We start from the raw sequence: 24,621 nt of genomic DNA, 5'->3' as shown, positions 1-24,621 counted from the left end.
GTCAATCCCACAGAGCTGGATATGGCATTCTGCCACCTGCCCACCACTTCATTGCCACTCACCCCACCATTGATGTCGAGTTTCTTGGTTAAAAATTATTTACTAGCAGGCAAACTCCACGACCATCCCACCCAAATCGACGTAAGGCACCTCACCCCAAACTTCACCCTGGTTTTCTCACCTTGGCGACTGGTTTCCTATAAAATCCACCTGTGTACCAAATATTCTTCAGGCCAAATAAAACTTTCCCTAGATTATTCCGATAATATCTGCGATTATTCCGGCGTATTCGCATCGCGAACTTCAGGCCTTGTCAACCCTCACGACCGCAGGCAAAGCAACCCCGCCTCTTAACCTCTCTATTCTAACCGACCGAACATCAAACGCCCGTGTCGACGTCAACCTACAACCGCCGAGATGTCTTTAACAAACTGCCGTTTCTACGAGGAGAAGTATCCGGAGATCGATAGCTTCGTCATGGTTAATGTGAAGCAGGTATGACAAGACACCAGCAAACACAAAGCCAACATCCAATCAAAGCTCCTAATGCCCTAACCACTTGAGATATACAGATTGCCGAGATGGGCGCCTACGTAAAACTCCTCGAGTACGACAACATCGATGGCATGATTCTCCTCTCCGAACTTTCGAGGCGACGCATTCGGAGTATCCAGAAGCTCATCCGCGTGGGTCGCAACGAAGTCGTAGTGGTTCTTCGAGTTGACAAAGAGAAGGGTTAGTGCACCTCCCGCCCAGCACCCAGCCAGCCAATACTGAGCCGGTTGCCGCTCGCTCGCCCGCCTTTCCCACTGCAGTATAGCAGCTGACCGGGGTATATTCTGTGATAGGATACATTGATCTTTCCAAGCGCCGAGTCTCCACTGAGGATGTCATAAAATGCGAAGAGCGATACAACAAGGGCAAGATGGTGCACTCCATCATGCGCCATGTCGCCGAGAAGACCGAGACCCCCATCGAGGATCTCTACAAGGCCATCGGCTGGCCTCTGAACAAGAAATATGGCCATGCTATCGATGCTTTCAAGATCTCGATAACGTGAGTACAACAACACAACATTCGAGTGTCTCTTCCGGACGTGCTTGTTAACATCCCCCTCCTCCACACAGGAACCCCGACGTATGGAATGACATCACCTTCCCTAGCAACGCTGTAAAGGAGGAGCTCTTGTCCTATATTGGAAAGCGCCTTACTCCTCAACCAACCAAGGTCCGAGCCGACGTCGAGGTTACCTGCTTCGGGTACGATGGAATCGACGCGATCAAGACGGCACTTTCTCAAGCCGAGGCACGCGACACCCCCGAGACGCAGGTCAAGGTTCGCCTGGTATCACCGCCTCTATACGTTATGACCAGCACTTGCTTGGATAAGAACGAGGGTATCAAGCGACTGGAGGAGGCCATCGTCGATGTCCGGACCAGCATCGAGGCTGCGGGAGGAAAGTTGGAGGTGAAGATGGAGCCCAAGGCCGTTACCGAGAGCGACGACGCCGAGCTGCAAGCGCTTATGGAGAAGAGGGAGAGGGAGAATGCGGAGGTTAGCGGAGATGAGAGTGTCAGCGAAAGCGACGACAATGCGCCTGATGCGATTTAATCCATATCCGGAAAAACTCGAGAGAAGCGAAAACGCATTTGATAGGGGCCACGCCCGAAGCATGGCAGCGGTTCCTGATTCTGTAATGTCCTGGCACCATATACATGGGGGGATTGCATGGCCAAAAGGAAAAGGGGGGGTTATATAACAGGGCAGGCGGTTCGGTTGCACATGTGCTCACAGCAAGGGGATCGCTGAATGAGGAAGAATTATGGGGGATCGTGTCCTCTGGCATAGCATTGTTCCTGGAGGTTGTCGGCTAAAAGTGCTCTGAATGTTTTGTGGTATGGCGCAGGCCCAGTTTTTGTTAAAAAGTCAATGGCGGATTTTCATGGTTATCCTCTTTCCGAACTGGTGTGAGCTAAACGGGGAGAGCATCTTCCGAATAGGTTATGCAACGGATGCTTGTCCATTCTGGTTTTAATGTTCGTGACTTGATGGTAGAAGCGGGCGTGTGTTTCCTCTCAACTTAAGCCGCAAAACGCCACAAGCACCCTTGAATTACACACTGTCTACCGAACAGCCAATTTACCCTAGTCCACAGTTAATTCTTCTGTTTACACTATGTGGCGCAAAGGTTGGATGTGGCGTGACCTCTTCCTGCAGGAACTATTGCAGTTGCTCCCGACTTCAATGTTCAAGAAAATATCCACGACTGGATCCCAATGCACCGCTAGATCAGGTCTCAAGGCACCTCATGGGTTGGAACGCTAGACCCATATCCCCGAAGGCCAATTTCACCCGAGCCCTAACATAGGTCCTCCATGGCAGCGTCGTCGGCATGGAGGAGCCGCGGCCCCTTCCTCCTGGACTTCTCGCGACGACTCGTAAGCTGGGCGACTTGGATTCCGGTTGCCATTTGCTTTAATGCATTTGTCGCCGAGGTCACGTTTATAAAGGGGGGGTCTATGTACCCGTTTCTGAACGGGGACAAAGATTCTACCCTGCGGAGTGACGTTTGCCTCAATTGGAAGCTTTATCCCCACCTCGGGCTCTCGAGGGGCATGATAGTCACGTTCAAGTATGCTAGATTCTGTTCCAATTTGAGACCATCATTCCACGATGCCCCTTTCTCTAGTCGATCCATTGGCTAACTCGAACGCTTCCAATGTCACAGATCACCCCTCGATCCCGACAAGATTGCCGTGAAGCGGATCGTCGGCCTCGAAGGAGACCTCGTCTGGTCGCGTCATGCGCAACACTACGATGCGATACGTGTGCCGAAGGGCCACATATGGGTAGAAGGCGATGCGGGTAACGACCGAGAATCTCTCGATAGCAATGCTTATGGACCCATCTCCGTTCGACTGGTAACGGGCCGGTTAACGCATATATTATACCCATGGAAGAAGTTTGGAAAGATTAAGTGGTGGGAGTATCGCCTAAGGACGGGACCGGAATATAGGAGGCCGTGGGGCCACTGAGTTGTATGGTGTATGGACTGGTTATCTTTCCTGATCATGCTCGAATGGTTGTGTGTATATTCAACTGTGGTTATTATAGACTGGAAAAGGCTCCTACGGTTTGCTTATAGACTAGGACATGTCATGAATCAAATTATGCCCTCCTGCTTTGTGTGAATTCTAGATTCTAAGGCTATATTGAGTTTATTTTCCCTTCTCTCTACAGGCTCTGCAGGTGAGGCCTGTTTCTTATTAACCCTCCTCATCAAACCGGACCCTTCGGATCCTGGATGTATGAAGAGGTGGTTTTCTACTTCGTAGAGTGGTCACAATCACAAACCCCTTATCTGTCATACTCTACTCATACAGTTGGGGAACTGTGAAATGTATCCCACCTAATACCCGATTTATATTTTAAAATAAGTCCAATCCGCAGATACGGGACAAAATTCGTCAATTGATAGTCTCGACTCGCCGCTGGGCCTGGACCGTACTTGAATTCCCGTCTCATTCGACTGGTTGAACGGAGCACAGTGCTTCGGGCACGGACCAGTCCGACTCGGGCAACCACGGTCGACACTCACAGGCGACAATTTTTTTTTCCTCCTTCATCAAATCGTGTGGACTTATCAACGCTCAGCATTATTACACCTCACGCACCCCCCCAATATCCTGACCGCGACCTCGCCTTCCCGACTGGGCAGCTAGCCGGTTGCTAGGACGAGACGGCCGTCTCGCGCGTGCCACAGACGATCGTTACTTTTCCAGAAAATAAAAACAGCCGAAAAGGACAACTTTGCCCGCCGTCTTCCGCGGACAACCTGCGATGTCCTTTGCGAGCCAGGTGCCCAACTCTACTTCGACCACGACGACGACGACCACAACGACCACCCAATTAGTGGTGGATCCGAACCTTAGCCCGATCCCAGTCTCTCAATCGGTCGCTGGCTCGCAAGCGACAGCTGCTCTCCTCTCGGTGGTGGATGACCATGCGGCGAGAACGCGTGCGCTGCAGGATATTAGCTTCGGGGGCCATTCCATCGGTCATAATATGACGGGCGGCCAAGACGTCGAGTCCGAGGGGCGGCCGCCTTACACTCACGTAAGGATTTCCTCCATTTCCAGCGATTGCAGGGCGGGTTCGCTTTGTATCGGGACATCCGGGTTACGAAATGTCGAGATTACTGACTTGACTTCTCTGCAGGCTATGTTGGCGGGAGGTATTGGCGGCTGTACCGGAGACTTGTTAATGCACTCTCTCGATACCGTAAAGACACGGCAACAGGGCGATCCACATATCCCACCCAAGTATACATCGCTTGGCTCGTCCTACTACAAGATATGGCAACAGGAAGGATTACGAAGAGGCCTGTACGGAGGATGGATTCCTGCTGCCCTCGGTTCTTTCCCCGGTACTGTCATGTTCTTCGGCACATACGAGTGGAGCAAGCGATTCCTCATAGATCACGGTGTCCAGCAACATATCTCCTATCTCGCAGCCGGTATGCATTATCCCGCGGTATAGAGCCCTGACATCATCCGACTGCATAGCTGACTTTGGTTTCCGCAGGATTTCTTGGCGACCTTGCTGCATCGATCGTCTATGTCCCATCCGAAGTTCTCAAAACTCGCCTCCAATTGCAGGGTCGATATAACAATCCTTACTTCCATTCGGGCTACAACTACCGCGGAACCATGGATGCGGCGAGAACAATTGTTCGCAACGAAGGGTTTTCTGCCTTGTTCTACGGCTACAAGGCCACCCTCTGCCGAGACCTCCCCTTCTCTGCGCTTCAGTTCATGTTCTGGGAACAATTCCACGCCTGGGCGAGACAATACAAGCAAAGTCGAGATATCGGCGCTCCCCTCGAACTTTTGACTGGCGCCACAGCGGGTGGCCTCGCCGGCGTCATCACTTGCCCCTTAGACGTAGTCAAGACGAGACTACAGACTCAACTCAACCCTAATATTCCCGAGCAACCACCCATCCCGATGCAAGGAGTCCATGCACCCACCAATACTCAGAAGCGCTCTATTTCCACGTCCTCGCCTTCCACCCATACGCCTCGACCGGGCGCGATCAACCTCCAGACTTCTTCTGTTTTCGCCGGGCTCCGCGTAATATACCAGACCGAAGGCATAGGCGGATGGTTCAGAGGTGTTGGCCCACGTGGCGTGTGGACGTTCATCCAGAGCGGTTGCATGCTTTTCTTGTACCAACGATTATTACGACAACTACAGGTCTGGATGCCGGACGAGGAAACCGCGCTATAAAAGCAGCGCTCCTCTGGCTCGGCCAATCTAGACGTCCTCCCATTCTCCTCTTCTTTTTTTCCCCTCGTGTGTTGTTTTGCTCGACGACCACCTAGAGTCTTTATCGACATAGTCTGGAGCGATAGACTTGTGTATTAGTATGCATCTGATGTTGTACATGTCCAAAGAAGGATATTTTTTTGGGTGTTGGAGTTTGGTAGACAAGAGTTGAGGACATAGACCATGGGTCTTCCCTTTATTTCTCTTTGTTTTGCAATTTTGGGAAGAGATGTTATAGACTTTATATTTAAAATTCTCCAATGAAAAAATATATATTGTAAATCAAAAACTCATCAACTCGATCATGCAAAAGTAGAATGACAGTTGTTCCTGGCATCTGGAAACTGCCTTGACTTTGTCGATGGACTCGGTCATGGTGGGGGCGGGGATTGGTGGTTGAGGAAGGAGCTTGGATCACTTTCTCACTTCGCGTGCATCGTCAGAGTCGCGACAACTGTAAAATCTTCCCTTCATCCCTTCCTCAAAAGCAATTGAACAGCAGCACAGCACTCGCAAACTTTCAGCAATCGTGTCTCACATCTCAGTCTCCCACACTTTTTCCGCTTCCCTCAGATTCCAATCACAATGGATCTAGAAAGAGAAATCACCCCCAAAAGGGAACAAACCCCAACCAACCCTCCCCTCTCCTCCATCCCCCAGAAACGCCCCCACGACGAAGCCCACGCCCCAAGTGTCCCCTCGCCGCTCAATCCCGAAGTAAAACCCTCCAAGGTCCCAACGCCGGCGACAGACGAGATGGCCCCGCGGGACAAGCCAGCCAGGACGAAGAAGGAGTCCGCGAAGAAGCGCGAATCCAAGGGCATCGACGGCGGGAGCAGTCGCGCGACGCCGGATCCGAAGCTCGCGCAGACGGTGGTGGTGGACCCGAATACGTGCTCGCCGCTGAGATACAAGTTGGCGCCGCCGCGGCCTTCGGATTTCGAGCCGCCTAAGGGGCCTGTGTTTACGCCGCATCATGAGCTTGTGAAGCAGGATAGGAAGAAGGTTCAGTTTTACGAGACGTCGGATCAGTAAGTTTGGGGGGGAATGCCCAACTCTGTGCGTGATCATTGTTTTAGTAAGTGGTATACTAACACTGCGCTTCCCTTTCTCAAGTGTCTACAATAAGAAGAACTTTCACTACACGCACTGCATTGCGGACCCTGCGTTCCCCTCGTCCTTTTACTATCGCCAGACCGAACCCGAGCCTCTGGGACCGCATATCAGCTTCGAAGATGCCGCGACGCACATGTACTTCGACGATACCGGCCACCACATCACTACCGATAAAGGGTTCCGCATGGCGAGAGCCAACGTCGCTGTCCGTGAAGGCCGTTGGTACTGGGAGTGCAAGATTACCAACGGCATTGTGAAGACGAAGAAGGGCGAACCGAATACTTCGAATGGCCACGTGCGAATTGGATTCGCGAGGCGCGAGGCATCCCTAGATGCGCCCGTTGGATTCGATGCCTATAGCTACGGCATCAGGGACAAGCAGGGCCACAAGGTGCACATGTCGCGTCCGAAGTCGTTCTTCCCTCCGGACGAGGAGATTTGCGAAGGGGACGTCATCGGCCTCGAGATTAAGCTACCTTCGGAACAGCTTCAGCGCAAGGTCCTAGCAGGTGACTATAACCCCGTCGTGGACGACCCGGACGAGGAGCCAGACCCGTTCGCGCCAGCTCCGAATATCGTCAGGGACCGCATTCCCATCCGATTCAAGTCGCATCTCTACTTTGAAAAGATCGACTACCACACCACTAAGGACCTCGAAGACCTCATGAACCCCAGTCCGGCTGTATCGGGCCCTTCTATACCACCCAACCCTAACCACCCCGCTCCGGCGCTACGCACCCTACCGGGCTCCTACATCAAAGTCTACAAAAACGGTGTCCTGGTGGGCACCCCCTTCGAGGACCTCCTCGCCTTCCTCCCACCGGCGTCGAAACCGCAATCTCAGCCCGGCGCGCGCGAGGGCCTCGACGACGGTATGCTCGGCTACTACCCCGCCGTGAGCGTGTTCCGCATGGGCGCCGCCGAGGTCAACTTTGGCCCCAAATTCTGGTACCCACCCCCGGGTTACCAAGGCGCGGGCGACGACGAGGACGAGGTCGACATGGTGGGGGTCGAGAACGATGACGGCAAGGCCACGAACGGGCGCGAGGTGCGACCGAGGTTGAATCGGCTGCGTCCCGTGTCGCAGCGGTATGCGGAGCAGGTTGTTGAAGATGTCATTTATGACATTGTTGACGAGGTGGACTTTTGGTTGCAGGATGGTGGTCCGAGGAATGTGCCCAAGGGTGGAGAGGGGAAAGTTGGTAGTGTTGCTGTGGTGCCTGAGCAGGAGGAGATTAAGGAGCTTGTTCAGGACGATTAGAACCTTGAGACTGGTGATATGTTGATTTTATGGATGGACGATGTTTGTGTCGGACAGATATTGAGATACCCGGAAATCGATGATAAAATGGAGTGCTTTACGGGAAAGAGAGAGAGATACGATACGAGAGGCGAAGCTATAAGAATATGGGATTCCAGAGTGAACTAGCTAGCTATGTAAAGTTATCCAAACATGCTATTACACAGGTAGAAACCAAATACCCAACGAACCTATACAAGGTGTGCCATACTTCTCCCACACATGTTGCCTTTGCTTATTATCTCATTATCCATGTCCCGAAAAATAAGGTATCCGGTTTCATTAACATCGTCAACCATATCAACTTTAAAAATCCTCCCTTGTTTAGTTCCCAATCCGAGCAGGTCCCTGAGATGGGACCGTTGCAGGCTCATCGTCCGGTTCCGTCACAACCGGAACAGGGTTCAGAGTGTGTGACCCAGAGCCCCCCGCACGCGACGATTCGCCCTCGCCCTCGCGGACCTCCTCGACGCTCAGCCTGTCCACATCTCCTCCCTTCTTTGATCCTTCGGCGGCTTCTTTCTTGAGGCGCTCTTCCCTGCCGCGCTTATAGCAGTACCAGAGCACGAAGAGGAGTACTACGTCCCCATTAGTTAGCTTCTATCGTCATACAGGCCGTCATTGGGTTCCACGGGTGAGGGGGCAAAAAAGAAAAAAGCTTACAGAACACAGCAACGCTCCACAGCAGATTCGTCCCGATAAACGCGGGGAACCTCAACTTCAACGCGTTGACAATCGACCTCAACATGCCCGCAATGGCTCCCGGCTTCGTCACCATCTCCTGCAACCCTTTGACAGTCAACAGACTCATAGCCGCATCCTTCAGTCCTCCGCCCTCGACAATCACCTCCTTGCCCTGGGCAGCCGCCGCCGCCTTGAGTACATCGGGGGCCAGGGAAGCGGTTATCTTATCGGGCATCTGCATGACGAGCTTCTGCAGCGACGAAGGCAGCTTCTCGAACGAGCGATCGAGCAGCCCGTCGCGGTCCTCGATTAGAGATACGAGGTCGCTATACGCCGTCGGCACGCCATTCGCCAGATCCTTGAGCACCTGCGTAAAGCGCTTCGCTAGATTCGCTACATCGGGCGTGAGGGAGACGACGCGGTCGGAGCTATCGGTCGTGAGGTGAAGACTTCGCAGGATGCGACTAATATCCCGCTCTTCGCGATCCACTTCAGCTTTCGAGGCATCCGCCGGCGGCGCCAACGTAGGGCCCTGCTTCTTCTTCTGCTGACCGAAGAAGGGAATAACTGAGAACCGCTTCTTCTTGTCCTTGTCCTTCTCCTTCTCTTTGCCCTTGTCCTTATCCCCCTCGTCCGCGACTGCGGCCGATCCTACAGAGCTGTCGGAGATCTCTCCCGAGCGACGGCTGAAATCGTCCGAATCCCATGTGATTTCGGGCGTCTTGATGCGAGGGGGCAGAGGCGGCGCGGGGCCTTCGTCGGAGGCGAGCGACTCGAGGAAGCTCTCGTCGTCGGGTTCGAGGACGGGGCTGTGGATGATTTCTTCTTTGGCTTTGCCTTTGTCTTCTTTCTTCTCGTCCTTTTCGGCCTTGTGCTTCTTGTATTTTTTGTAGGCGAAGTATTCGAGCATCGTGGCGGGGCGGTTCGAACGAAGAGCGGTCCGGTGCGGTGAGGGTTGGCGAGGATATTTGTTGAGGAGGGGGATGGATGTGGGAGATGGGACCTAAGAAAAGGCGGAGGATATGTATCAAGTTGGTGATTGGCAATCGGTGCCTCTAAGAATGACCGGGGAAGTAAATGTGGAAAGGTGATTCGATGAAGATGCTCGATTGTTGCTTGATGCGGGCTTAAGAATGGAAGACGGAACTAGGGAATCTAATTGAAGATAATGTTTGCGCAGGCAACCGAACTGGAGGCCGCCACTTGAACTCTATCCATGATGTCACGAGCGCCATCGCAGCCTCAGCTGAACATGGGCGTAACAAGGCCCCTGAAACTAACTCCGAAAGATACCAATACCAGGCGATCTCCGATTGACCAATTGATCAAATATCAAGCCAGTCAATCATCATTTACCAGCGCAAATCTCACACAAAATTGTGTACGAGGCCATGATTACTTCATGACTCCTTGCAATACTTTGACTCCGCCACCATGACCGCACAACTTATTCGAAATTATATCAATTCTCAAGAAGTCGAGTCTTGAGGGGTATCACTGAATTTTTGTCTTTTGCTCCTTTTTTACAGGCCGTCCCGTCCCGTCCCGTCCTTTCCTCATTTTTTTCTTTTTCTTTTGTTCTTCCCTTAATTTTCGTCCATCGTCGAATCGTCATTTTGCTCGACCTCCTCCTCTTGCGCATTATTGAATATGTCGCTCGCGAGAGTATTGCTCTTCCTGCCCCTTCCTCTCGCTTGCCTGTACGTTTTCGTAGAAGTAACTGCCCTCTCACCGACGAATCGGTTCCCCTCCCAGCCCTTATCACACTTCGGACATGTCCTGGCTCGTCTACTTCTCCAATATCGCTCTTCACAAATATCGTGAAGTCTCGCCAGACAATCCCTCTCGTTGCATCTCTGTCCGTAGGTGACGATCTCCTTGCACGCCTCGCACATCTTGATGCGCTGCCACTCATCAGCTGGCGCATCCGCGTCATTGTACGTATCGAGCAGCCAGGTTCTCAGCTCCATGAGTGCGCGGGGCGCAACGCTGTAGAAACCCTCGTGGCTCTTCTCAAGCCAACCGCCCGCCACGAGCTCTTCCATGACCCTATTGACGTCGCTGTGCCGTAAGCCCTTGTCCGTAGAGACGGCCTGGGACTCCTCGCCGTCGACGAGGCTGACGTTGGGATTGTTCGCGTTTCGGGGCGGTCGGCTTAGCGATATGGCCTCCTGTATCGTCACGCACATCTTCTCCATGCGCGGCGTATTGTACGTGTCGAAAATGGCGTCGAGCACGCGCTTGATAAAGGAAATCTCGTCGGCCGTGAACGTCGTGGCGAGCTGCGTGGCGGGGTCCGACGCCGTGTTCACGAGGGCCCACACGCGCGTCTTATTGCCCTGATGCACCGTGCTGCGAACCTGGTAATCGAAGTGCGAAACGGCCTCGGAGGCGATGTTGATGAAGTAGTCGAAGTCTCCCTGCGTGATGTGGTCGGGCTTGACGTCCTCGACTCCCGAGGCAGTTTGGATGGCGGCGATGATTTCCTGCCCGTCTCGGAAGGTGACAAACCCACGGCCCATGAGGGCTTGGAGGAAGGCCCTGTTGGTGTCGTTGTATTCGTAGTCTACCTCCATGATGAGAGAGGTCTTGGGCGGGTCGGGAATGGGGAGACGAATCGAAAAAATCGAAGGATAGCCAGGGTGTCAATGAACCCAAGGCGGGCGTGGCAGTTCACTTTGGTTGTTCTTCGACGCGTTCCTGCTTCTGGGTGGCGGGGCAAATCCAGAACACAAGCACAGTTGATTGCATCAGTGCAACACCAGCGGTATGTGCACTGCACCGTATCGAGCGGTATCTGCACGGTATGGATGACACGTACAGCCCTATTTAAACCTTCTCAAACAGCAATTAATCACACTATGTCTCTCCCACGGCCGCAGCTGGCTCTCTCCGTCCTCCAGATTGAGGGATTGCAGGCATAGCTAGATTTTGTCCATACCATCGATGTCCTCGATTCTAATGCCGACTGTCAAAATTGATCAATTGATATTTCTACCTTCCCACGGGACGCACTAGGGTGGACGTCGCTATTAGGGTTAGGCACTCGTGGGCCAGTTCCCCGTGAAAGCCCGCGGCTACGCCCATGACTCCTCCTATTGTGATTGTGATTGCGACTGCGCTTGGACCTTATATGAATCTCGAGAAGTCTGATACACCTGGTAATGAAGGAATTGAAGTGAGCGGCCAAGGAATCGCAGTTAGCCTTTTTCTCGGAGCAGAGAATATCAATGAGTCTGTAATAGGCCCCCATTCCTGCATCTCGGTCATATGCCTTAATGGCCTCACAAAAGGCCTTGAATGGGGCCTCTCCCTGGACCTTCGCACATCCGAGTTCCGTCATGGTGTAATAGTGGTCCTGGACCTTCCTCATCCACCCATTGAGCGAGGTCCTCCTCAAATTCCGAGCCAGTAGCCGGTCCCATTCCATCTCAAGACTGAACTTTGTGTGCGAGAGGTCGCCTATGAGTCTTGCTTTGAGCTTTCCGATCAACGACCCTATTGTCTCGGACTGGGACAGTATAATCCCAATCTTCGGACTGATGGTGTCGACCACAGCAATCATAAAGCAAGCCATCTTCGCCTTATATTCAAAGAAGTCTTCACGCTTTTGCTGGTAGATTTCGTGCTTCAGTCCTAGGCGCTCGATTCCACCACAGGAGGTGACGTCCGTCGTCCCCGGCTCAGTCGGAGGACTTATCCTGGGTTTTCTACCGTAGTCGTCTGCCGTTATGTCATCGTCGAAAGCGATGTAGTCGGCGACGAGGCACCCGAAAGCCAGCGTCCGAACCTAGAACCCACAAATGGCCAGTCTCTTGCAGTGGTCAGGATGACCGGTCCTCGGGGATGATATCCCACTCGAAGGCATCCATTGATTCGAATCCAGCCCGTTTTGGCCGACCATCTTCCTGCTCAGCCGAGACCATCGCCTGCAGGCTGCGAGAGACATCTAGAGACGAGCTTAGAGCAAATAATGATGGCCGATGGCCCGGCCAGCCCCCAAGCGAGGCTGCTGGGGCGAAGATGAAGGGAGACGAGACGGAGGGAACCAGCACCATCGCCAAAATAAGGAATAAAACGCAATGACCACCAGTCCTGTGTGTGCTCAAGTCTGGTCATCCATTGCCGTCCTCTATGAAGGCGCTGCGGGCTCTTCCCCTTTGCAGTTGATCATCACGGTTATCGCCGACTCTTGGCGTGCTACCGATACCCAGCACCGGGGAGCTTAGGGAGGGAACGGCGCGGAATATATCGATGTTGACCTCGAGGGCTCATGGGATCTCATTCCAGCCAACATCTAGGGAGGACTAGCATACTTGACGGGATTTGGATTCACACATCTGTAAAACTTCTTGATATAGAACTTTACATAATAAAGACACACTTTGGCGTGTCTAATATGTATAATTGTAAAATCGTAACTGCAGATGTTGATGATTGTTTTTTTTTTTTTTTTTTTTTTTTTGGCTCTTTGAGGAGAGGCACAATTGAAGAGAGCTCTTGATGACTAAGCAGCAACATCATCTCAACCACGGCGAAAATGCCAGGGGAGGAACAATAATAAAAGAAAGGGCAAAACAACCTGCCAAAATCAATGAGAGCAATAACGATGTCTCTGTTGCTAAAGGCTTTCTAAAAGTCCCAGTTTCAAGTCGCGAAAATAATGTGAAGACTGCTGATTTCCCCCCCAGATTGGCTTTGTCTTAGCATCAGGAACACACAGTAGCCCTCACTTCAAAGAACCCACATCTCAAGCCAACATCTCGAGCCAGACTCACATCTCATTCCCGACTCATCAAGGACCTTAGCATTAGTTGGCTTCCCACACACCCCCGGGCTACCTGCATTTTATTAACCTTGGAAACCTTGGGGAACTATATATATATATATAGCGGTACCCGTGCTGCTAGTAGATTGCTAGTTCGCTGGTGCCATCCTCATCAAGTGCTCAAGTAAGAGCTCCCGAAACGTGTCTAGTTTCGCAGATACTACGCCACCCGCGTTTATCAGACATCTCATTCTCCGGCGATCCCACCTCGCATCGACTCAGCCCTCACCTTTTCTACTCCCGGATTGAGCCAGGGAAACAAAGACCGGAGTCGCCTCACCTCCGAGTCCGGGCCTAAATCCCTGGGCCGCAACCATGGCTGGCCAAGTGGAATATCACGTCCTCGAAATCCGTCGAAGCGATGGCTGCGACACCGGTCCTGGATATTGGCCCATAGTCGAACCCGCCAAGGCTCCCAAGAAGACAACCAAAGATGGGCTTGAGAAGGTGACGAGGGCGAAGCCACAAATGGTCCGTCTCGAGGCGGACGACCCGCGATTTGTTGAATGGAGGGTAAAGCTGGGTATTTTACTCAAGCAAGAGATATCCCCAGAACCGCACGGTACGTTCGTCATGGGATGAGTTGATCGCAACATATGCTGACCCAAGGCATTTCTCCGGTATAGAAGGATTACCGTGGTATGTAGAATTCCCACGGGGATACTGGTTATACGAGAGATCCAAGGTCCTCTGGGTTTCCGGATACCCGAACAAGAGCAAGCTATTTAGAACGCCCCAAGAGTTTGGCCTTCATCTTCTTTGGCTCCTTGGAAATTCTGACGACCGGAAGGACTGCTGTTGTATCCATTGCAATATCCTCCCAGTTGCGAAGGGTGCTACGGGCGCCGACGATGAGCTTGTCGTTGTGAAACCAAAGACCACTGCCCAACCTCGTGGAGCTCCCACGGCTACTACGGCGACGAAAGCTGCACCCGCACCAGCTCCGGCCACCACCGCTGTATCTAGTGTCCCTGCCCAACCCACCCCACTATCCCAAGTAGATGGTGCGGTATCGAGGGCGCCTTCCGTCACAGCGTCTCTCGCCGCTGCCCCCGCCCACGGCACTCCCCAGCAAGGCGTGGCCAACACTGCACCCGGACGTCCTCCGCCCTCTACAGCTCCTGCTCAACCGGCAGTGACGCAGGCGACCGTCACTCCCGTGGCGAGCCTGGCCGTGCAGGGGGCCGCCCAACAAGCCAAGGAGACGATATCCCTCCTCTTCCGGACAGGAGAACTGGTCTGGTTTACGAACGGCCAGAATTGGAGACTGGGTCTCATAGTACAATCAAACGGCGGAACGCATCAAGTCGTACCCATCGCTCACGGGATGATCATACAGCCACCCGTCAGTAGAACTGACAAGGACTTGCGGCCTTTCTACGCCTTCACTGTGCCTCCTCCTATGCGAGAAGACCTAAAGGGCCGTAGCTACGATGAGATACCGTGGGGCGAATTCATAAAAGGTCTAGCGGCCGGTCCCAACCCTAAGGGGGAGTTGAGCGTCCTGGTTCTCGATGCGTCGAAGCTGGCTGCACTTAAGATTGACCAGTCCTACTCTCTTTTCACGAAGTTGTCTCAGAACGATATGCCCGCCTACTGGGGTGTCTTCCTCGGCGCAGAACGCATCGAGATTGGTGACACCTTGCGGGTTGCCGCCCCGCAAAACTACGCACACGAACCCGGCGTCTATCTAGGGCTCGAAGCAATCGTCCTCCAGCCAGGCCAGGGTGTTCTCTACGGGGGAACGCTCTACCAATTGAAGGAGGGACCCACCGGACAAGGCGGGGTGGGCGAGAGCATCCACGAACAGGGCCTACCACGCGCCCTACGCGAGGAAGCCGTCTGGCGCAAGAGCGTAGCCCCGGATGTGCCCGTGGACTACAGATATCTCCAACCGAACGCGTGGTTCCGCGAACAAGATGTCAAGGGCCGATTTTACCCGACTCATCGTCTCGCGCCGATCATGAACCCGCAACTCTTTACGGACGCCGTGCAATCTCGGAACTTGGCGCAGGCGTACCCGGCGCTTAACGGACGTTTGGACGCGGCGGCGGGGGCGGCGAAGATTAGCACTCGGAAAGCGAACCGGGTGGAGACGGCGGGACCCTCGATTCCTCACGGCATCAGGTTTGCCTTTGAGCCGTATGTGCAGGAGGAGGTTTCTGCCGGTGTTGGCGGGGTGGCGGCCGATGCTCGTGTTGGTGGCTCTCAGTGATTGTGGGAAGAAAAAAAAAAGAGAAGGGGGGATTTCAAACTTGCGAGACGTTGTCGGGCTGTTGGACTTTGCCAAGTCGTCGTTATCTCACAACAGAAACGGAGAGGCATCAGGCCATACATCCAGGATGTGTTGTTACCTGTATGATAATTGAATTTACGAAGGGTTCTCGGATATCTCGTCGTCGATGTTGCAGTTTAAACTGGTGATTGTTGATTCGCGTTCGCGGTTGACTACGGAGGTGCAAAACGGTATGCGATGAGCCGTTTTCTCTACCCTATATCGGATCCAACACACACACACACACACATCATTATACTACGACTGTAATATCGCGACTGGCAATTGACATCGCATCGCAAGAAGTGCCGAAGGGGCTTCCTCCCCCACCGGGGAGATAGAAAGTAGCATTCCGCAAAACACAGAAATTTAAGCAGGGTGCCCCCAGTTCCCCGGTATTACGAACCCCCTCTCGCTACATCTCATTACTTCAGATCCTCAGTCCACTTTCCGAGGCTTTTATAGACAATTCTAAGCGTGTGGGGGGCAGGAATGAAGACAGAGGGACTACGAAGTAATACGAAGAGATGTTTGAGAAGGAAGCCGAACCTTGTTCGACGAAGGATTGACAACGATCCCTCGTTCACCAGAGTCGGAGATGATTATGATTGCTGGCGTTGGCCCCTGTTTTATAGATTTAAAACTGATTACGAGAGCTGGGTCGCATTCTGTGTAGGAGTCTTGCTTTTCCTTTTAAGACAAGCGCCGTAGGCGATAGGGTTGTCGTCAGGGGGTATCATGGATGATGGCGTTTCTGATGAGCGGACGCGCAGGAAAAACTTGCTTCTTTGAGAAATCACCCCCGAATCCGCCGTATAACAGACGAGTTACATTCAAGTTCTGAGACAAAGAAATGCAACTTTCGGAGCCCACGCCACATTCGCCATCGGCCGCCCGTAATTCTAGTGTAATCTTACTATCCTAGGGGGTTAGTTGAGTTACAGAGGACGCCGGGGACACGGCTTTTATTCCCCGCGTAGGATTGGGATGAGACCGGGGAGCTTTTCGGAGCAGGGGGCTACGTTTCTAGGCGGGGGTTGCTCGGAGCATCTCTCTTTGCTTCCCGTTCCTTTTTGAAGCTTGGACAAGGGAAGAAAGAGAAAAAAAAAAAAAAAAAAAAAAAAAAAAAAAAAGGTAATGGTGCCTTTTGACATCTCATTTTTCACATGCCATTTTCCCTTCGCGGACCGTGGTTCTCTCCTTATGGAGTACTTCGTATCTGTTGATGCAAGTTGTCGGACGTATTCTTGGTATCATTGGTGTTTTTTGATATCTCGAGACCAGTGCCGACTTCCGGGAGGGATCAGGGATCAAGTCGTCCAGGATTCATTCTCGCCTCATCGTCAAATTCAAGAAGGAGTCCCGAACTTCTTCACTCGTCGATGCCTCGTCAGCTCTTCACAAAGTGCGGCCGAGATTTAACATTCGCTGTCTCGACGAATCAGCTGTCGAGAAAGTGATATATCAATCGTTCCTGGTTCAAGAACGCCCGCCAGCCACGGCGATGAACGGTGGTCTTCATCACGGAACATTCATTTCGGATGTTCCGGGGTTTAAAAAAAATCCTGTTTACCCTTGTCTCTGCTTCTGAAAGCGCACGATGTTATTAATCCGATGAACCAAGTTGATCCCCAACAGACTGAGCAGAGGGGGAAGAAAAAAAAAGAAAGGAAAGACAAAGCCACCGAAATGGAGGGCTGACATCAAGGCGATCCTGGCAGAACGCAGAACCGGGTGGTCGGGATCCTTGATTTGCACACACTGAACGGCGATGAAGTATTTCGTACCGGCTACGAAGTACACTCGTTTGACAGCATTGATGAAGGCTGAATCGACTCGCTGGGCGTAAAGTAGGCGAGCCAGGCGGCCCCGATCAGCCCTTGGCTAGCGCGAAGAGTCAAACCAGGCGGGCTTGAAGAGCGGTGAAAGCTTGAGGTCCGCCTAGCTGTCCGCTGTCCGCTGCCCCCTATCCGGTGGTTGAGAAAAAAGCAACGAAGAAAGCCGACCTGGAGCTGGGATATCGAAATTGATTGATAAATCTGTTCCTGTGGCGCTGTTTTCGGGTCGCCGAGGGAGTAGTGTATGCGCCAGCCAAGCTATGTCGGGTCAGAGCCCAGACTCGGGGCGAACGAAATTCAAGATCCATTACGTATTTTGATCCTGTTGGCTGGACCTGATATTACCGCCGGTCTGGAACCGAATGTGATGTTGCCGTACACTATTATTACCTTGGGGCAACGCTTGAACCCTTCACTCTGGTAGGTCTTTCGAGATCAATACTTCGTACTGTATTTTCACACCATTCAGGCGCCAACCAACGCTAGGGCTGCCCGGTTTCCCTTCGTCTTTAGCCAAACGTTAGCTTCCCTAGGTCAGGGAAGTTATTTCCATCTACTTCGTAGCTCCGTTCGAATGTACTCACTACTTCGTCCTCCAACGTCTTCCGCTGTCGATGTCCCCTTGGCTGCGTCCCAGGCTGTAAGACTTCGTAGTGTACTTCATCTTGTGAACTCATGAACTCACCAATCCACGCGAGCCTCATTCCTTCGGGTCATCCTCCAAGCTCGTCCGTCTCGGTCTTAAGAAAACACTGGAACAGGCCATGACTGTTGAGCCATACAGACACCCACCACCTGAGCCGATCGACCATCTAATTACACTGTCGAGTGAGCGGACCCATAATAGGCCCATAAAGCCAAAATAGCGACCGAAGGGTCCCATTCACTTGGTAAACCCACCCCTTTTCTTGCAAGTAGTGTACGAAGAAGTAACGCGTAGGGGAACTCTACTTCATACCTACGCTGCGACCACTCGCCCATCCCCTTCGATAGAACACCATCTCCCCAGGAAATCGGATCAATTGATCAATTAGTGTGGGGGCTGCCGGTGTCATCGAATAAAGCTTAACCCCCTAATTGGATTGGCACGAGGCAGAAGGAAAGAAAAAATTGCACAAATCTCCCTTGCTCTCTTGGTTGGCGGGCAGATCCAAGCTAGAAGCTCTTCGAGGAACATATTTCTCGTCTCGCTTCTTCGTGGACGTTTCAACCCTTCTGCCCTTTTCCGAGACATTTATACCTTCACGTACCATAGGGCCGAGGAGCGGAAGCCGAAGAGTAGAGGAAAGTCAAAGGAGAAGGAGACAAGCACAAGGCGACAAGAGACATCAGAAGGGCAGGTATATAGTATAAGCCAGCTAAGAACCAGCGCGGTCACCAGTCTTAGAGATCTTCGTCGGTCCACCAAAAACAGCGATTCCCAGAAACGGAGCGGAAATTTTTGTTTAATTGAACGCTCAAGAACCTATCTCAATCCCACTAGATACCATCACTCTCTCCCTCCCCCATGAAGCAATTACCGCCTCCCACCGTGAGGCCACCCATCTCCCGCTTCCCTACACGCTCCCCTCTTCGCCTGCTCCTTCTAAACCATACGAACGGAACGAAACGTATGTGTCGTAACCACCCTGTTCCCCCACGGGCCCGGAACCTCGCCGCTCAGCGGAACAGATCAATGCAATTGTGGTCGTGAAATTCAATACAGAAACGGCGTGTCGAAACAATGCGCTGAGTCAAGGTGTCGTAATCGCGTAGGCATGATTGGAAGAAATAAATGAAAGAAAATGACAAAATAGAAACCCAAGGAAATGGACAAAATGAAAAAGAGATGGTCATCGTTATTCTTTGTCCGTTACCTTCCCTCCTCTTGTGCGGATTCGTAGGACCGACCACAAACAGAAAATATCGACGCCCCGGAAGGAAATAAAAACACTCTGTGGAACAGGAAAATATGACAATGCTATCGAGAATGATGGCAACAGCCCATCAACCTATTTTCGTTTTTCTTTTTTTCTGCTTTTGTTTGCGAACTTGGAGACACCCACCGATACCGATACCCGATAACAAAAATGGCTCTCGAGCGGTTCGGAAGAGATGTAACGGTAATCTCCAAGTTCGAGTCGCAAGGCGGAAATCGGGGTTCGAGGAATGACCAAAATATTCCGTCTTAGCCAGATTCATCTTCGGAAACAAGAACTCCCCCAATAAATGCTTCGTCCCAGACTCGCTTATACGCTCCCAACTGTGCTGCGAAATAAATTGGAAAAGAACAGACAAGGATATCATGAAAAATGTCACGTAAACGACAATGCGCCTATCGCTCCAGCTCGGGCACCCAAGGCAGCCAGCGGTCTCAAAATCTAAACATCGTAAATGCACAACCACCATGAGCCCCGTTGAAGCGATATTAGGCCTTAGGAAGCCAGCTGCTCCCAGTCCGGTCGCGTTGTCTACCCGCCAACCTTGAGCTTAGCAAGCTTTTCTTCGACCTGTTTGAGGACATCGGCATCTGGCTGGGGCTCGACTCGTCGGGGTTTTAGTCGCGGGCATTTCTCGCACTTGGCATGCTGACAAGACTGGCAGGCAGTACCATTGGGCACGCCACCTGGGAAAATCGTCTTGCATTCGTGGCACTCGTGATGGGGGATGGCATTTGGCCCAAATTCGTCGCCAGGATAACCGAAAGGATACTTCTTCTTCTTGGCACTAAACATGGGGTTGACTTGGTTAATATCACGGAGGTGCAAATAGAATCAAAGCTGATAGTCAAACACTTACGGATCTCTGGGACAATCTGTGCAGCGGATATGTCCGCAGTTGGCGCAGAGCTTGGTTCCCGTGGTGAAGAGGGTACCGCACTCGTGACAGTTCCTACGCACACGCTGACGGGGCTTCTTGTAGATAAGATCCTGAGTGCCACACTTAGGTGGGATCCTGAGCTCAGGTGTCTTTCCATCATCATGACGATAATCGACGGCAATAGGAGGGTTCTCTTCAAGTTCCTTGGCCTTGGCGGCTCTTCGCTCGCGACTTGCCTGTTTCTCGGCCTCGGTCCTCTTGGGAGGATAACGAGAGCACTGCTTGCAGCGGACATGCTGACAGTTGGGACATTCCTTGGCTACACCGAAAGTAGCGTTGCACAGGTGGCAGTTGCGTCTTACTCGCATTCGGATCGGCTTCTCGACACGAAGGGCATCTCCTTCAGTGGAATACCAGTCACCGGGGTAGAGTTGAAGTCCGAATCGCTCACCGAGCTGCTTGGCGCGCTGTTCGTACAACTGACTTCTAGGAATCTTAGTAACACCTTCGGGCTCCGGCTTGGTTTCCGTCTTCTGCTCAGAGGATTCGCTGAAGAGATGTCAGCATTCGTTAAACCATGCGCTCGCAGACGCCCCGGTTGTTCGACGGAGAAGACGCTCGTCGCCTCCATGGAAAGAAACCTACCCCTTCTTATGCGTCTTGGATCCAATGATGGAAAACCTTCTGGTGGAGCTCTCGCCCTTCTTAAGTACGGTCTTCATTCGCGAGAGAAGCTTGCCAACACCCTTCTTCTCCTTCTCTTTTCCTTTCTCCTGGGTAGGAGCTGTGGCGGGGGCTGCGGAACTCATTGTGCCGATGAGGTTCAGGTTCGATGATTTCGTTGGTATTGGTTGGACAAATTGGAACGTGCTCGACAAAAGACGTCGGCAACGGCTCACACAAGAGCACTGTCGAAACAAAAGCACGCAGCGGATTATACAGTGGCGGGGTGGGTCGTGTAATTCGGAGGGTATCTGGATGTTCGAAAAGCAACCAAAGATCGGACTTCGTGTTATCGGATTTTTGGGTCTGGTTCAGGGAGGTAGGCGGTAATATATGAGTTCGATTACCAATTCACTCGGCTTCCCGTCGATTCGGATCGAGTCGAGTGAATCGTTTTATGGTAGTGACCGACGGCGAGATTTGCGGTGGATTAGAGTCCACGCAAGGGGGGGTTGGTGGACGATGCCGGGCGGTACGGTGCGATGAGGAATGGAGGTGAAATCCGGGAGCGAGGAAGAGGTGGAAGAGAGAGGAGATTTGAGGGAAAAGGAAGTGGAGAGAGGTGTTAATATTGAGTGCATGGGTGTGGAAGGAAGGACGGGGACTGGTCCGAGGAAACAGGGAAAGCGGACAGGGCGCCTACGAGGTGGGAAGGGAAGGACCACTCCTAACTTCGTAGTCGTATGTGCTGTGTACTTGGTACGAGGTCCACGAGGCTCCCTTCCCCTGTGCTGCGGTACAAGCCAGCGACTTGGACCGGGTGGCGTACATTACAGTACTCCATCCAGAAATACGGGGTACTCCATCAGGATACAACACCGACCCAACCCTGGCATTGGGTCATACGTTAATTGGAGTACCCAAACCCAAGGAAGAGCGAATGGGTTGATGAGGGGGTGGGAAGAAGTGACCTCTGCATGAGGCCGGACTGAGCTCCGTATGGATGCGCAAAAACCCAGGGTAGCAGCACCTCCCTAGTGTACGAAGTACTTGTCGTAACATTGAACAAACACTTTGCTTTGACTTGGCATTAGTACAATTCCGTTACTACTGTCGTCAAACAGCATCAAGAACTGTTTGTCTCTATGCTCCAGTTCACAATTCCGGACTTGGTATATGAGCAAATATTTGGCCCTGATATTCTCGCAACTGCCACTCAATGAGTAGACTCATGCTTATATCTGGCCCTGCCTAAGCACTTGTTGTTATTTGTTGAGTTGTTGACCTAGACCAAGGTGGATGCGATGAGGGTCTGCGCCTTACCAGCAGTCTGCGACAATGAACAGAGCATCTAGGCGATGGAATTGTAGGAAGAAGTGTATCTTGAACAGTATTTTGTGGTCGCTGGGTGGGTGTAAAAGGACTGGATAATTTGATCCGTTTGATCTTGATCAACTGTTGTGCTTGGATAAAGTACCCACTGAGTACCGGAATGGGGGTACAAGACCCATGAAGAGTAGGCCACTAATCCGAATTGAGACGACGTATTGATGGACTTGGGGAGGGGCTCATCAAGTCCCTGAGACATGACTCGAGTCACTATAATGTACCTCTGCTATTGTACCCACTTCCAAAGCTCAAGAAACAACCGGCTATGTTCCCAGTGCTCTGGTATTGGGGTTACCAATTGTTCAAGGAAAGAGCAATAACGAAACCGAATGGTCGGGGCAGCACTGCATTGTCAGCAAACAAATGGGAGGAAATAGATCGGATGCACAGTGTCAATTTAGCAACACGAGGCAGGTTACCAAAATCAATTGGCCCAGCGACAGAAAGCATTTCCTCCTGCTTGACCGCTATTAATTGATTGATTGAAATACTCCACCACATTTAGTACCAGACCAAACAAATTTGGTAGAAGTGGTGTGTGAAGTACATCGATCAATATGGCGTCCCTCTTGGGTCGTCAGTATTGCCAGGCTGTCTGGGTTGCCTTTCACAGCATATTCTGAGGATAGTACTTCGTACACTACGAAGTACCTGTGTACACTACTTGGTTCACGCCAGAGGAACTGGCGTACGACCGTCCCGATAAACCCTGTCGATGCCTACTTGGTATACCCTGCGAGGACAATCGTGGCATGTTGAACAGAAGGACAAGCCCACACTGAAGGGGCCGCAAAGCTCGGATGTGCCAATTAAAGGGCTCCGTCTTGGAGGCGGCGCGAGTGCCTAAGCCAAAATAGACCACGCCTCCTCTCGCTTGGACACCCGATGCAACTTTCTGCACCAGGAGTGGTTGGCCAACTGCGGGGGTCCAAAGAAGTGACACCAAGTGTTTGACAGAGTCAAGGACAAAGTATGAAGTACTTCAGAGGGAAGAAACGTGGTTACGGACGGGCATTTTCTTACGGATGAGTGGAAATGGTCTTTGGGAACAGAGTGCCATCATCGACGCCCGAGAACAAGAAAATAGCTGCGCCATTACGCTACGACGTTGCCATTTAGCTCCCGCAAGGGAAAGCCCGTTAAACCCTCACCGCCACCGGTCCGACTTGACGCAACAAAAAGTCCCACAAAGCTACCGTTCTCTTCTCAGCTCTTGCTACCGAATCGCCCCTCGCAACCGGCCAAACGGGAACTCTCACCACGCCGAGGAGCTGGTCTAACAGCTGGACACAGGTAAACTAGCTATCCATTCTCTCACAACAAAAACAGCGACACAAACGGTCGCGATGAGACAGGTCCACACAAGCAATTAGGACGGGAATGTGACAGATAACTTCGCTGGAGTCGGGCAGTGCTCCGACAACGTAACTCTAACGGCGCCACGCCGCTGAAGAGCCAGGTCAGGCCTTGTCTTTTCTTCATCGAGCAGGGGGTCCAACATGTAGGCGTGAGTAATTCAGTGCGAATTGTAAGTCAGCGAGATGGTATCCCAGTCAAGAACCGTCATTGCCTCTCGTGCTTTCTTTAAGAGCATACGCCTGCCTCCCTGACTCCCTGTTATTGACAAGGGCTAGTCATCCTCCAGTTGTCAACTCAGACGCTACGAAGGCCTGGCCCTTGTATACATCGTTTACGGACCAGTGGCCTTCCTGCTGTTCAAGCCATCAATTCAAAGTCCCCGTCGTGCTGGATGGACGGTGGAACCGCCAATTTCTTCAGTGATTACCATGTCCGCGACTAGCAGACTCGCTTGTCCGCGTCGTGCGAGTGAGAAGAATGCAGTGGAGTAAAATAGCCCCCAACGGTATCATAAGTGACAGATCGAGGATGACATGTCATTCACGGCTTTCACTGAGAGACAGCGCCTCATTTATCATCCGAGGCCATGCCATTTAGGTGGGCAGAGCAAGATTAGTGCACAAGACTCCCCCCTTTCACCGTACCAAGGATGCAGGATCTCTTCTGGTCAGCTTCTGCCGCATCTCTCGACGCCACAGTTAAGTTAACGGCGGACGACATGAGTACGTAATATGCTTGGAGTACATGTGTACCTCGACCCTCATTCGGGAAGCTCCAATCCCCAACGAACGACTCTTGATTGTACGTCGTACTCATACCACCAAGGGCCAAGTCACTGCCAAGGCAGATGCCGGTAGGGGCTTCAAAGTTGTTGTCTGATGGCTTGGATATAACCTTGGGCCTCCAGTGCAAGTTTCCACCTCGAGGATCAGTCTCAATTTGATACCTGTGTATTGATCCGATAAACTGTAATCACAACTGAAACAAGTCCGTCGCTGACTTTCGTCGTAGACACAAGCGCTCCATTGCTGACCTGCTTTTTC

General features: G+C 52.2%; 6 protein-coding genes and 1 pseudogene across 6 annotated transcripts; 4 read left to right on the top strand and 3 right to left on the bottom strand.

Moving 5' to 3' along the window:
* Positions 1-417: 417 nt before the first annotated feature.
* On the top strand, positions 418-1,611 carry SAPIO_CDS7289 (uncharacterized protein; the record flags this gene model as incomplete). Its single annotated transcript, XM_016789176.1, has 4 exons — positions 418-495; positions 573-735; positions 849-1,056; positions 1,128-1,611. The coding sequence occupies 4 exons, from the start codon at positions 418-420 to the stop codon at positions 1,609-1,611; spliced, it is 933 nt and encodes a 310-aa protein (XP_016641003.1).
* Positions 1,612-2,375: 764 nt separating this feature from the next.
* SAPIO_CDS7288 (uncharacterized protein) lies at positions 2,376-5,288 on the top strand (the record flags this gene model as incomplete). Its single annotated transcript, XM_016789175.1, has 5 exons — positions 2,376-2,632; positions 2,729-2,921; positions 3,796-4,116; positions 4,219-4,516; positions 4,585-5,288. 5 exons carry the CDS (start codon positions 2,376-2,378, stop codon positions 5,286-5,288), a joined length of 1,773 nt encoding a protein of 590 aa, XP_016641002.1.
* A 624-nt stretch (positions 5,289-5,912) lies between these two features.
* On the top strand, positions 5,913-7,704 carry SAPIO_CDS7287 (uncharacterized protein; the record flags this gene model as incomplete). The annotated part of the gene is made up of 2 exons (XM_016789174.1): positions 5,913-6,358; positions 6,444-7,704. 2 exons carry the CDS (start codon positions 5,913-5,915, stop codon positions 7,702-7,704), a joined length of 1,707 nt encoding a protein of 568 aa, XP_016641001.1.
* Positions 7,705-8,067: 363 nt separating this feature from the next.
* SAPIO_CDS7286 (Uncharacterized protein) lies at positions 8,068-9,337 on the bottom strand (the record flags this gene model as incomplete). The annotated part of the gene is made up of 2 exons (XM_016789173.1): positions 8,068-8,321; positions 8,407-9,337. 2 exons carry the CDS (start codon positions 9,335-9,337, stop codon positions 8,068-8,070), a joined length of 1,185 nt encoding a protein of 394 aa, XP_016641000.1.
* A 676-nt stretch (positions 9,338-10,013) lies between these two features.
* On the bottom strand, positions 10,014-11,003 carry SAPIO_CDS7285 (annotated as a pseudogene; the record flags this gene model as incomplete).
* Positions 11,004-13,570: 2,567 nt separating this feature from the next.
* On the top strand, positions 13,571-15,470 carry SAPIO_CDS7284 (Transcription-silencing protein Clr2; the record flags this gene model as incomplete). Its single annotated transcript, XM_016789172.1, has 2 exons — positions 13,571-13,817; positions 13,882-15,470. 2 exons carry the CDS (start codon positions 13,571-13,573, stop codon positions 15,468-15,470), a joined length of 1,836 nt encoding a protein of 611 aa, XP_016640999.1.
* Positions 15,471-19,818: 4,348 nt separating this feature from the next.
* SAPIO_CDS7283 (uncharacterized protein) lies at positions 19,819-20,976 on the bottom strand (the record flags this gene model as incomplete). Its single annotated transcript, XM_016789171.1, has 3 exons — positions 19,819-20,074; positions 20,147-20,716; positions 20,813-20,976. 3 exons carry the CDS (start codon positions 20,974-20,976, stop codon positions 19,819-19,821), a joined length of 990 nt encoding a protein of 329 aa, XP_016640998.1.
* Between the last annotated feature and the right edge of the window lie 3,645 nt (positions 20,977-24,621).

This window comes from Scedosporium apiospermum (assembly GCF_000732125.1).
Source record: "Scedosporium apiospermum strain IHEM 14462 chromosome Unknown SEQ_SAPIO_0110, whole genome shotgun sequence".
Classification (NCBI taxonomy): Eukaryota; Fungi; Ascomycota; class Sordariomycetes; order Microascales; family Microascaceae; genus Scedosporium; species Scedosporium apiospermum.
This window is presented reverse-complemented; position numbering and strand designations above follow the sequence as displayed.